Source organism: Lontra canadensis, unplaced genomic scaffold (genome assembly GCF_010015895.1).
Source record: "Lontra canadensis isolate GAN:19392208 unplaced genomic scaffold, GSC_riverotter_1.0 scaffold1, whole genome shotgun sequence".
In the NCBI taxonomy this organism is placed as follows: Eukaryota; Metazoa; Chordata; class Mammalia; order Carnivora; family Mustelidae; genus Lontra; species Lontra canadensis.
In genome coordinates, this window is record NW_022630995.1 from 47,930,772 (window position 1) to 47,943,502 (window position 12,731).

The following is a 12,731-nucleotide window of genomic DNA, read 5'->3' on the forward strand; positions in this document are numbered from 1 at the left end:
CATGACCTGAGCCGAAGGCAGTAGCTTAACCCACTGAGCCACCCAGGCGCCCTTTGTAGTTTAATTTAAAGAAAGAAGTAACTTCTATTCATTTGCAGACCCTGTGTTACTGGTTTCTACGATTATCATGTAATATAACTATATCTTTTTTTGTTACCTGAAATAAACATGTGGTAATTTTCCTGGTATAGATGATTATCTTTATTATTTGCACCATTTTCTCTCTCCACCCTCACTGCAGGCCAGTGATACAGGCTGAGCTTTCCTCCTAGCGCATTCTAACAACTTATCAGTTGCAATCTGTCACCTAAAATTATTAGATCATATGGCAGTCATGAAAATTATGGAGAATGTAAAGATTTTATGCATTCAGTCAAAAATGCCAGATCTAAAATCAGTTGGTTTATTTCCTGCAGTCTTTCAAGTTGACCAAAGCACTCACTGATTTGCTCTATTTTCTTACGTTTTTAGTATTTCTGTATATACACGCACTGAAAAGCCCCACTCGGAAAAAATTCACTGCAATTCTGAGAAAAGCTTATCCTAAACATCTAAAGATAGCATTTCTAATTATTGTCTACATTGTGTTTAAACTGTGCAAACTTGAGCATTATTCTCACTTTACCAGCTGTGTCTAGGTAGAGTCATTACATCAAACGCTTCTAATTTTACAAAAAGAAATCAAAACAAGTGTGTGTTCAAGTCTCAGTGACAAATGCAAACCCTGTGAGTCAAACAGGCAAACTGATTAGCAAGCTGCCTGGGAAGTCAAAACAGCGAATATAAGGAGATTAACAAAACAGATCTGTAAGATGAGAGGAATAAAAATAGCCTCCAGGGGCCAAGTGGGGTCCAGTGGGCGGGTTTGGTGGCACACATCAGGTTCTGTGCCCCAAACCAGATGCCTGCTTCCACTGCTCACCATCTTCCTTCCTCTCAGAACAACCCCGCCCCCCCACGACCACCCCCTGGGGTCAAAGTTCATCACAGCCAGTCTCTTCACCGATGCCAAAACTTTCTTACAAACCTAAGTGAAAGCAACCTTTACTTGAATCCTTCTAGTTGCGGGACCCTCATTACCTTACAAGATAGTCTAATCCATTCGTAGGTTAACTATTTTTCTGCCGTTAGCCATTGTTATTAAGTGGACATGTACTAGATACTTAGGTCTTCATGCTATGCTATATACCCGTCACAAATAACACTTGATTTCATCCTCAAAACAGTATGATGATCTTATTTTATAGATGAGAAAACCCAAGCCCAGAGAGGTGGAGTGACTTACTCAGGTCCCACAGCATCTGTGGCAGAGGTGGGGTTCCAAACTCAGGTCCTTTGTACCTGAGCCTGAGCTGTCAACCACCCTGCTGAAGGCAACCAACCTTGCCTTTACAGTGAACTGTAATTGACCCTTCTATTATTTCCTTTCTTTGTTTCTTGTCTCTGGAGTCCCACAGAATAGTTTATCAATCCAATTCCCCTTGATGGACAGAAAGGAAATTAAATGGGTCTGCTAGGGGCGTCTGGGTGGCTCAGTGTGTTAAGCCTCTGCTTTCGGCTCAGGTCCTGGTCTCAGGGTCCTGGGATCAAGTCCCACATCAAGCTCTCTGCTCAGCGGGGAGCCTGCTTCTCCCTCTCTCTCTGCCTGCCTCTCTGCCTACTTGTGATCTCTCTCTCTCTCTGTCAAATAAATATAAAAAAGCTTAAAAAATTTTTTAAAAATAAAATAAATAAATGGGTCTGCTAGGGTGTCTCTTTAGTCTTGGGGGGGCAAAGATAGTGAAAAGGGAAACTAAGAACGGAAGGTGCTATGATGTGAAAGTTTGTATCCCCTGCCCCCCACTCCCCCCACCCACCCCTGCCAAGATTCATACATTGGAAACCTAATCCACAAAAATGATGGTAACAGGTGGTGACACCTTTGGGAGGTCCCAAAGTCGTGACAGGGGGAGCCTTATAGAAGAGACTCCAGAGGGTTCTCTAATTCCTTCCTCCAAGTCAGGACACAGTGAATGTCCATGGTTGTGAACCCCAAAGAGAGCCCTCATCTGACTATGCTGATGCTGTGATCTTGGACTTCCAGTCTCTGGAGCTGTGAGAAATCCCTGTTGTCTATAGGCTACTCCATCTGTGATATTTTGTGATAGCCCAAATGGACTACAACAGAAGGTTAGCACCAGCCTCCTTCTAAAAATAAGTCCAAACCTCCCTTGATGATCCTGAATTAACCTATAATCGCAGTAGCAGCGTCGAAGATGGGGTGTTGGGCATCCATCCATGGGGTGTTTATGGCTCCACTGAGTGTCCTATGTGATTCCTGCCCTGTTTTCACAACTTTTAATTGTGGGGATAGGCACGCACATCTGGTGAGATCAGGATATTTAGAGACTCCATTTGCTAGTTCCCTTTTAGGGCTGATCTGCACAGTTCTGGCTAATACTTCAAACCAGTGAGAACCAGTTGGTGGAGCAAAGCCACCAGGCAAAAACCTTGCTCTCTGGTTGTCACTTGGGTTCAAGGAAAGATTTTTAAATAACAAGTTAGTCCTAGTAAGAAACAAAAATAACCACTGGGGATGGGTTTCTGGCTAAGGTTCCATTTGACTCACGGCCTTAAGAGTCTGGGAGAAATGGAAGCTGCCTCTGAGTAACAGGGGGAAAAAGCTACAGCTACAGAGTGAGTCGGCCCAAGAAGTGAGTGTTTTTATTTAACCAGTGAAGGTGTTTAGGGGCACTGGTGGCTCGGTCAGTTAAGCAATGGACTCTTGATTTCAGCTCAGGTCATGATCTCTGGGACCTGGGTTTGAGCCCCACATCAGGCTCCATGCTCAATGTGGAGTCTGCTTGGGATTCTCTCTCTGTTTCTCCTCTGCCCCTCCCCCTACTCAAGCACACACTCTCTCTAAAACAAATAAAATCTTTTAAAAAATACAATAAACAAAGGTGGATAACACTTTCTGTTCTAGTCTGTGTACAGATTATAATATTCAAAAAGAGAGGCTGGACATCCAAGTCAAAGCCTACCATTGGGCTCCATGGTTCTTGAAGTCAAGAAGAACGTTGTCCTTGTCTGGGTCATGGAGAAGGCCAGCAACTTCCGACAGCAAGCCAACCTCCCTGTAAACTGCCCACTGGACTGCTTCACTGGCCCTTCCCCCGCCATCTGGGAAATGGACCTCGGGCTGCCCTTAGAGGCACATTCTGGGAGATGGCAGGCCCAGTGAGGTGGCATGAGCTGTGTGCCAGGTCGGTGGCTCCAGCCTGGGAATTTCCAGGAAGCTTGCTGCAAATAGATGTCCATCTTTTCCTTTGGATTCCGGCCCAGGAAGCTGTCATTTTTTTTCCCCCTCTCATGTTCCTGAGTGATCCTGGTGCCCTCCATTCTCGGAGCCCCACGGAAGGGCAAGGCAACCAGTGACTGAATACCGGGGCCAGCAGACTTGGGAGAGAGGAGGATAAGGAGAAATCCTGCACGGATTTGGGAAATATCTTTGCTATTTCCGAAGAGTAGCTGAGCCTGGGAGCAGAGCCTCAGACAAACAAAATAAGTAACCAAGGCCCCAGTGCAAGTCTGAATTGCTGAGTTTTAATGCGAACACAAAGATTGCCAAACAGCCCCCAAAGGAGCAATTCTCTGCGGGCTGGCAGTGGGCGAGTGACAGACAGCTGAGAGGACACCCGGCAGGGGTGCCTAACCGCAGGCTCATTTGCTGGCATGGTGCACGACAGGCGGCGAGGCAGGCATGGGGGGCTGGGTAACCCCAGGAGGGGTCTCAGAGCTCCTAGAAGGAATCGACGGGGTGGGAAGAGCTAAGTCCTCCGGGCAAAGAGGGATTTCAGGGCTCCTGGAATGAGAGTAGGGGTGACAGGGTGGGAAGAAACCTCGGAGTGGGGGGGTCTGGGAGGGTAGATAGGGTATTTCAATACCTCCACGGGCCCTCAGACCTCAAGATGAGTGGTCTCAGAGGGCGGGGGCTGCCTCCTGGAGGCAGAGGGGTGTCTCCGCATACGTGGTTGGAGGTGTCGGGGTGGAGGGGATTTTCCGGGAGACCTCAGCCATGGCAGCCCTGGGACCCGGCCTGTGGGTGTCTCTGGGAGCAGAGGGAGAGACTCGTTGCAGGCAGGGGACAGGTCTGGGGCGCGCGCGGAGGGGAAGGGCGTCGGGGGCCACGGGGAGGGGGGGGGATCCCTCTGACCCCGGCGACCACGGAGGGACGCTCTCAGGCGGTCTTGCACTCGCTCTCCCGCCGCCGCTTCTTGCGCTCCGCGTGCTCCTGCGCTAGGCGCGCCCAGGGCAGCGGCCCGCTCAAGCCCACTACGCAGCAGGCGAGCCGGCGGCCCGCGTTGCCGTTCTCCACGCTGGCCGGGTTGCCGCCGCGGCCCAGATCGTCCTCGCCCGCGTGCACCACCACGGCGCGGCCCACGATGGAGTGCGGGCCGGCGAGCGAGGCAGCGAGGTTGCCGCGGTATTTGAAGAGGCGGCCGTCGCGCACGGCGAAGTTGCCGAAGTCGCCCGGGTGCTGCGGGTGTGGCACGGCCAACGGGTTGTAGTGCGCGCCCGTGGACTCGCAGCCCTGGCTCAGGTCCCCGAACTGGTGCACGTGGATGGCTCGGCTGGAGCTGTTGGCCTCGGCCGGGAAGCCCTCCAGGTCGAAGTAGGCCTCGAGCCGGGCGCCGGGCGCCAGCTGCCGGAAGAGCACGAGGCCGCTCACCTGTGGCTGCGCGGTGTCCAGCGTGGCCGACGGCTCCACCCGGCAGGCGGCGTGGAGCGCGGCGTCCGGGCCGTCGGCCGCCGCCTGTCGCTGCGTCAGCTCCTGCCAGATGGCCGTCACTTTCTCGTGCATGTCGCGGATCTGCGCCGCCGTGCTGGAGCCGGGCTCCTCCGGGTCCACGCCAGGCCAGGCGCGCGAGGCGGGGGCCGCCAGCAGCAGGTAGGCACACAGCAGCAACAGGGCCAGCATAGCCAGAGTCGGTGACCTGTAGGCACCCCCAGGGGTGGGGCGGAGCGAGCCTTAGTTGCTGGCACTGGGGAGCCTCTGGACTCTGGACTCCAGGGGCTTCTTTGCCCAGTGGGCATTACTGCCTTAGCTCCTGCGTCTCAGGCCCTGCCGCGATCCAGGACCTGGGTTAGGTGCTGGGGTTGTAAAAAATGGGTTTGACACAGTCTCGGGCAACTCGTGGCGATCTTTTTGAGCCACAAGTGTGATCATAGTCCTTTCCAGCCCTGGATCCATCACAGGGATGGAGTCTTGGGGCAATCCGGGGAGCACCTCGGGTCAGGTGAGGGTGGCCCTTCCAGACCTCTTGCCTCCCCTGATCACCCCACCACATCCCTGCCACTCTGGCCAAGCATCCTTCCTTACACACCTACTGAGACTAGCTGCCCCTGCCTTCTTGGTCTTTGCACCAGCGATGCCCTCTCTCTGAAGTGCCCTGTCCTCTCTTTGGCACGCACAGTAGACTTGAAGACAGAAGCTGAGTCTTACTCATCATCCCCAGCACCTGGGCCTGCACCTGGCTGTAGGACACCTTTAATATGTGATTGTTGAATGAGGAATTCATGGAGGGACAGACATGTCATCAGATCATTCTAACGCCCTCCCTGTGACTGAAGATGGAAGAGTCTTGTGCTGGGGAAAGACAGAGGAAGGAGTACCCACACTGCTGTGTGAACTCCCAGAAGGCTTCCCAGAGGAGATGACATTTGAACTTGGTCTCATAAAGCAAGCAGTCTTTGAGCTGAGCCAGGTTGGAAGCCCACTTCAGGCAGGAGGCACAATGTGACATGTTCACAGCCTGTGAAAGGGCATGGTTTGTTTAAGGGGTTGGGGGAAGTTTTGTGTGGCTAGAACATGGTGTGTGCAGCCAGGGAGGAGAGAATTTAGAGCTGACCCTCAGGGGCTGAGGGTCTAGGTCTGCTGTGCTAAGTAAGGACTGTGGATATTGGGCTGGGCTGGGGGGGGAGTGGTTTAGAGCCAGTGGAAATTTTAAAGCAGAGGGCAATGAGATAGTTTTCAGTTCATTAAGCTGGATGGGGAAAGGATATGGGCTGGTCTTTGGGGTTGGAGGGAACAGGGAAGAAGGAGTGGGAATAGCCTAGCAAGAGGTGGAGACACAGAGAAGGAAAAACGGAGACAGCCAGAGGGAGATGAGTTGCCTGGTTGCCTCAGGGGAAAGCAGACCTAATGAGGGCCTTCACCAAGGTGGAGGCAGCAAAGATGGAGAGGCATGGATTTGGGAGACATCTTGAATAGCACTTACAGTGGGGATGGAGAGGGAGCGGGAACAGCCATGATGATGGGGTTCCCAGCAGGGAAGACAGGGCGGGTGCCTGCTGGTAGGAGGCCCTGAGAAGTTGGGAGAGAGGCTGAGTTCAACCTGAACCCGCTGAGGGTGAGAGGCTGGTCAGTGCCCAGGTCGGGTATCTCTTTGGTAGCCGTTTGGAAATATGTGTCTGGCACTTGGGAGAGGCAGTGTCCCTGTGAGAGGTTTTCCATGTTGACTGCACATTGGATTCTGGCTCTAAAAGTCACGTGCCCAGGCCTCGCCCAAGAGATTCTGATTCAGTGGGCATGGATTACTATTTGTTTAAAGCTCCATCAGAGACTCGGGGACTCAGCCAGGATTTTGGAGTCAGACACAGACTCAGATCCCAATCCCAATGTGTGCTTATCACCATATTGTGGGGAAGTGACTGACTCTGTCCCAGCTCCCCACCAGATAAGGTAATGTCACCAAGGATCACGGTGAAGATTCAGTGAGATACTATATGGCAGGTTGTCTTCATAGTTTTAAGTCTGTCCTCACGGACAAGTGCTCTCTCCACAGAACTGGTTTGCAGGTCGGCCGTGCTTTCAAAGGCACATGCCACTTGAAAAGCAAACTCCAGAGTGGGGTGTTTATTCCTTCTTGTAACCATTACAGAAAGGCAATCTAGTATGATGATGAAAAGAATGGGTTCTGGGCTCATGTGAGTGTAGAGCAGCAGAGAAACTGCTGGACTGAAAGTTAATTGAGCTCCACCTCTCTTCTGAGCTTCAGTGTTTTTATCTGCGAATAGGGATAATAATACGGACCTTCGAGCCTTGCCGTGAGGTTTCAGAGAGACAGTGTGAAGGGCTAACATTTATCAAACACACCTACAGGCACTGTTAAAGCACTTTGTCTGTATCGAGTTACAGAAGCCTTCCCTGAGCCCAGTGGGGTAGGCGTTACTCTTATCCGCCTTCCAAAGAGCAGGAAACTGAGGCACGGAGAAGTAAGCCTCTTGCCCAAGGTTACAGCGTCAATAAGCAGCTGACAGCAAGATTTAGAAGTGTGTGGCCCAAGCACACTGAACAGAGGAAGGCACACAGCACAGAGCCTGGTTAGGCAGGAAGTTCCCGGTATCTGGCAGCCCTTAGCAACCGGAGGGAAATGTGGATAGAAGTTTCAGGATGATCCGCTGAGAGACGCTACTGAGGCCATGAGAGGAGGAGGTGCCCAGGAAAGGCTCCAAGAAGGAGGGGCAGGAAAGGTAGGAGAAGTCCAGAAGGGCAGGTCAAGGGTACCACTGCCTCAGAAAGGGCCTGGTATGGGTTTCCCCATACTCCCCACTAGAGCCCCAGGGAGCGGGTCCCACAGTGGGGAACCAACCCAGGCCTCAGCCTGGAGCTCTCCAGCATCATCATCGCCTTGCCCACCCCTGCCAGCAGTCCTGACCCTCGGAGGGCTCTGCCAGTTGGAAAATTCTTCCTTAAAAACAGAGCAAAACCAGATTGTTTGGGGTGTGTCAATGAAACTTTCTATTTTGAGAATGCTTGGGTAATACTTAACATTCGAAAGAGATCCTTTTCTCTTTAAAGAAAAAAAAATTCTTCGGCAACACTAGGTGAGCCTGGACACTGTGGTTCTAAACCTTGACTTCTACCTGCCCCCCCAAAGCCAGTCCACGGTAGGCTCACCCATCTCACACATGCACACCGTCCCTCTGAGATTGAGCTGTGAAAGACCATGTGGTTTGGGCGGGGGTGGGAGGTCTGTGTGCCTGGTCTGGAAGAGAAGACAGCTTATCAGAGACAGAGGACCAAGGAAGCCACAAAGGCTGTGCCTCCTTCCTGGGTCTGGATCTCGGAAGACGGTGGCCCTTCCGACATTCCAGTTCCTTATTCCTAGAAGGCACCCTGGAGATGAGTCTGATGCCTCCCCCAGGAGGTGGCTGGGCCCTAGTAGGTCCAGGCACCGGAGGCATGCAAGAGAGAGAGGCGGCCTTCTTCCCTCCAGATTTCTCTTTTTTAACCCTAAAGTCTGCGGGGACAGTTCATCGCAGGTGCAAAGGACAACAGCTCCTTTCTCTCCCAAGGCCTCCTCCCTCACCCCTCCCTCTACCTCCCCACTCGTCCCTTTCAGAGCAGCCAGGTTCTGTCCTTCAGTGGGTCCCTCTCAAAAAGATGATCAAGCGCTTTTCCAAGCAGAGGCCAGACGCCCCGCCCCAGTTCCAAGCTCATAAAAAGCACCCTCAGAGAAGGAAAGGAGCTTCAACCAGGCACCCACCTTTCCAGCTCTTCCAAGAGAGCTTGCCTTCTGAGAAGTGGGGAGCAGCACCCAGTGTTCACAGGAATGCAGGCAGACTCCTGAGGCCCGGCTGTTTGTGGGTGTGCAGGGAAGCCAGCCCACGGGAGTGGTCACGGCCAGGAAGGCCGGCCATTGGGCTGACTGAGGGAGGGTCAGGAGGCCCTGTCCCCGGGTGTGGAATGGCCTGGCCCCCTCCTCCTCTGACTCCACCCTCCTCTGTCTCCACCTCCACCCTCCCCACGCCTGGGTTCCCCCGCCAAGTTTTCCTTCTTGTGACTTCACTGGTTTGTGCGGACGTAGCCAGTGACCTTCAGCACACAGCTGGGAAATAAGAAGTCGGCAGAAAAGAGCCTTTTTGGAGAGGTGTACAATGGCCTCTTTCTTGCTCTCCCCTGATTTCCTCTGCTGTTGACTTATGTTTGCCAGATGCTACTAGGAAGGAAATGGGCCCCTTGCAAGTATGGATGGTGTTTTGTCCCAGAGCCCTGGTGCCAGCCCTTTGAGATATGTGGGGGCAGGTGGGTGGTGGTCACGTGGGCCAGGCTGCCCGGGCCCAGCTGTGTCACTTCCCAACTGTGCTCCTGCTCCCGTGGGGGCCTCCCCTTTATCGTCTGTAAAATGGGGATCTGATGCTGACCCGGCGGTCGGCACACAGTCATGCTCGTACACCATCACCATCACTCTCATGGTCAATTTATCATTCAAGTTATGGAGGAGTCTTCTAAGAGTGTGTGTCCCAGGGGACTGTGAGCCTTGTCTGCCCCTGCTGGCCTGCTTGCCTTTGTTGCCACACTCTTTCCTCCATCATGGCAGCCCCTTCCCAAAACAGAAGCTTTTCTCTCCCAGAAGAGCCCACAGGGGAGAAGGCTGCTTGTCTGCCTGCCTGTCTGCCTGCCTGTCTTCCTTCAGCAAGTGGGCTGTGGGCGCTCACTCCAGGCTGGGTACCCAGAGCTGCATGAGCCCCTGCCGTCTGGGGCTTCAGACCCTGGGAGGGAGTGGTGATGTCAGCAGATCCATCAGGCGCAGAGTGGGAAGTGCAACTGAGGAGGGGTGGCCAGGGGGTTGGGGGAGGGGGTCCCTAGAGACCCAAACACTAGTCTTGACAGCAGGAAAGCTTGTTCAAAATCTAGACTTCTAGGCTCCACCCCAGGCTGAGTGAATGCACTGCCAGTTTCCTAGAACTGTTTTTGTTTTTTTTTTTTTTAAATTGGTCATTCTGGTGTGCAATCAGCTTTGGGAACATCTATTCCCGCTTCCTTTGGCAACAGCACCTCAGTTTTCTGCTTGGAAGCCAGGGCTCATTCTGTGCAGGAGGTATTGACTCCATACCTCGCTCCAGACGTGGGCGTGTGACTAACCAAAACATTGCCTTGGTTCCAGGATAATTCAAAGCCAACAAGATGCATTGACACTTTTCCTGGAACTGCTAGAAAGACTAGAGTTATTGCCACCCCCTTGACCCACTAAGGGAGGATTTGTCTGAGGAGAGAGCCAATGTGGAGGGAAGCAGAATAAAAGTTGAGTGAAATTTGGACCTAATGGCAGAGTATGAGGCCCTGGATCTAGCCACACCTGAACTCCATTTTAATGATGTCAGTCAGTGTATTCTCCTTTTGCTTAAGTTGTCTGGGTTGGGCTTTCGAACTTGCCCCTGAACACTTTGCAAAATGCCTTCTCATATAGCATTTCATTTAATGCTTCTATTAATGCTGTGGGTTGGGTATGAATTTGCCCACTCGGTAGATAAGGAAATGAGGTTCAGAAAGACTAAGTAATGGGCCCAAGGTGGCAGAGCTGGAAAATGGCAAAGTCAAGATCTACACTCAAGACTCCGATTTCTAAACCTGCCTCCTTAATCATTAGACTTTACAACCTCCCGGCCTGTGAGATGAAGGGAAGGAACAACAGGCAAGCCCACACCCCACAGCTTTCTCCCAACATCAGTGACTGCCGCACCGCGAGCTGCTGAACCACTGACCTCTCTTTCATTTTGCGTCTGTTAATGTATAATACAACAAAAAACCCAAGTCAGGCTTGTAAAGGCAGCAGTATTCGGAGATGCGCTCAGAAGTACTCCCATCTGTGAGAAGAGATCTCTGCCAGAGAACTTTGAACTTCTTTCATGCAGGGATCGCTGTTGTAGTTTCCCTTTCATTGTGTTCAGAAAACCCATCGAATAAAATTCCACCTGGAAACAGAGTGGTTCCCATGAAGGGGAAATTCCTGAAAGCAATAATTAGGGTTTCAAGGTTGTCTCCTAAAAAGACCAAATTCTGTGTGATGACAGTTTACCCAACGCGAGTACTTTTGACACACCTGAGAAAATGTCCAAGTGTGTCTTTCTGTCTGAGGTCCGCCCAGAAACCCCAAGGGGAGCAGAAGTGGAGTCTGGGAACTATGTGGTTCAAGCTTGGATCTTGGCATTTTGTCCAAATGCCTTTGGGTGATACAGGGGAAAGGAGGTCCTTGCTAGTGAGGTGGGCAGGGAGAAAAGAAGCATCGTTCTTATTAATAGTGATAAAATCATAATATCTAGCATTTATGAAAGTGCCTCTTGTGTCAGGCACTTGTTAAGCAATTTGCTTGCACTTTTTTTTCTCTTTTAAGATTTTATTTATTTATTTGTTTGAGAGGGAGCGAGAGAGAGAGAACACAAGAGCAGGGGGGAGGGAGAAGCAGACCCTCTTCTCCCCACTGGGCAGGGAGCCCGATGTGGGCTCAATCAAGGGCGCTGGGATCATGACCTGAGCCGAAGGCAGATGCTTCACCGACTGAGCCACCCAGGAGCCCCATGCCTGCATTTTTCATCTTATTAAGAGCACAGCCCCCCAGTGAAGAGGAGAGATGGCATTCTGTGTCCCAACGCCACGTTCTGGCCGGCTTCCTTCTCTCTGTGAACGTGGCACCCTTCTGTTCAATTGTCAGGTCAGTGCGTGTGGATCAGAAAGTAATGAAGGCCAGCCAGAACCAGGAACTTCTCAACTCATTATACTTGGCTGGCCGTGTGAGGAGCACAACCAGTGAGAGGGCATGAGAGGAGTGCCCTTTCCAACCAGAAGCTTAGCTTGTGCAAAGTTCTTCTCTCAGGCAAACACCAGAATGGAACCCCTCTGGGCTAAGTTCTTCGTGGACTCTGACCCAGCCTCCAGTCCCTCCTCCTGCCTGTACCTGTGAGATGAAACTCAAGTCATTCCTGCTTTGCCCTGTGAGAACAAGATAGCAGTGTGAATAACTAAAAAGCCTATCCAATGTAGTGCCAGCTTCCTCAAAATAATCACACAGTATATTTCTCTTGGGAAAAGAGAAGCATTTCCAGCTGACTTTCGAGTCATATTTATTTGAAGATATTTGCCAAGCCCAGGGGCCCCCTGGGTCACTCAGTCTGTTAAGGGTCTGACTCTTGATTTTGTCTCAGGTCATGATCTCAGGTTCATGGGATCGAGCCCCACACTCTACACGAGTCTGCTTGAGATTCACTCTTCCTCTGCCCCTCCCCCCCACATTCTCTCTCTCTTCTCTCTCTCTCTCTCTCTCTTCCCTCCCTCTCTCTCTCACACACAATAAATAAATACATAAAATCTTTAAGAAATAAATAAAAATATTTGTCGAGCCCAGCAGCCACAACTACCCCTCCCTCTCCTTGCTACCCTCCCACTATAGATGCTGGAAGGCCAGACACTTGCTTTCCCAGGATCCCTTTCAGCTAGCAATCGTCCTGCGACCCATTTATCACCAGTGAGATATATAACTAGATGTGGCTTTAGGGAAAGAGTTTATGTTCATTTTTAAAAGGACAGAAGTGTTTGGTGCTACCTCTTTCCCCTTTCTCCTGCCTTGAATGTGGGTTTGACGTTTAACAATGTGACTGCTACCTTTGGACTATATGTTGGCAAGAATGAGAACAAAAGCCAACATGCCCAGGGTAGAGGAGGGGAAGAATCTATGTCCTCAAAAGCCTCACCAAAAAAAAAGTACTAAAGAAAAGAAAAGAAAAACTGAAAGGAAAACTTTGAGCACCTGAACCAACCCCAGCAAATCCCTGGTCTTCTTGTAGAGGAGAAAAGAAACCCCAGTATGTTTCACTGTTAGTGGGTTTCTGTTACTTGCAACGGAATTCATGCCCAACAATAGAATCATGTGCCTGACCCTTCAGTGGGCACCATGACTATGAGGTTGTAG

The 12,731-nt window shown here is 51.4% G+C and overlaps 1 protein-coding gene across 2 annotated transcripts; it reads right to left on the reverse strand.

Annotated features, from left to right (window-relative positions):
* Window positions 1-4,194: 4,194 nt before the first annotated feature.
* On the reverse strand, window positions 4,195-8,713 carry SOD3 (superoxide dismutase 3). 2 transcript variants are annotated; one of them, XM_032854012.1, is made up of 2 exons: window positions 8,528-8,713; window positions 4,195-4,972 (listed from the first exon to the last, which is right to left on the reverse strand). In XM_032854012.1, exon 2 carries the CDS (start codon window positions 4,958-4,960, stop codon window positions 4,220-4,222), a length of 741 nt encoding a protein of 246 aa, XP_032709903.1. In that variant the 5' UTR covers window positions 4,961-4,972; window positions 8,528-8,713; the 3' UTR covers window positions 4,195-4,219. The 2 variants fall into 2 exon arrangements, with proteins under 2 accessions (XP_032709903.1, XP_032709892.1); XM_032854001.1 differs by having other exon boundaries at window positions 4,195-4,976; window positions 8,532-8,711.
* Window positions 8,714-12,731: the final 4,018 nt, after the last annotated feature.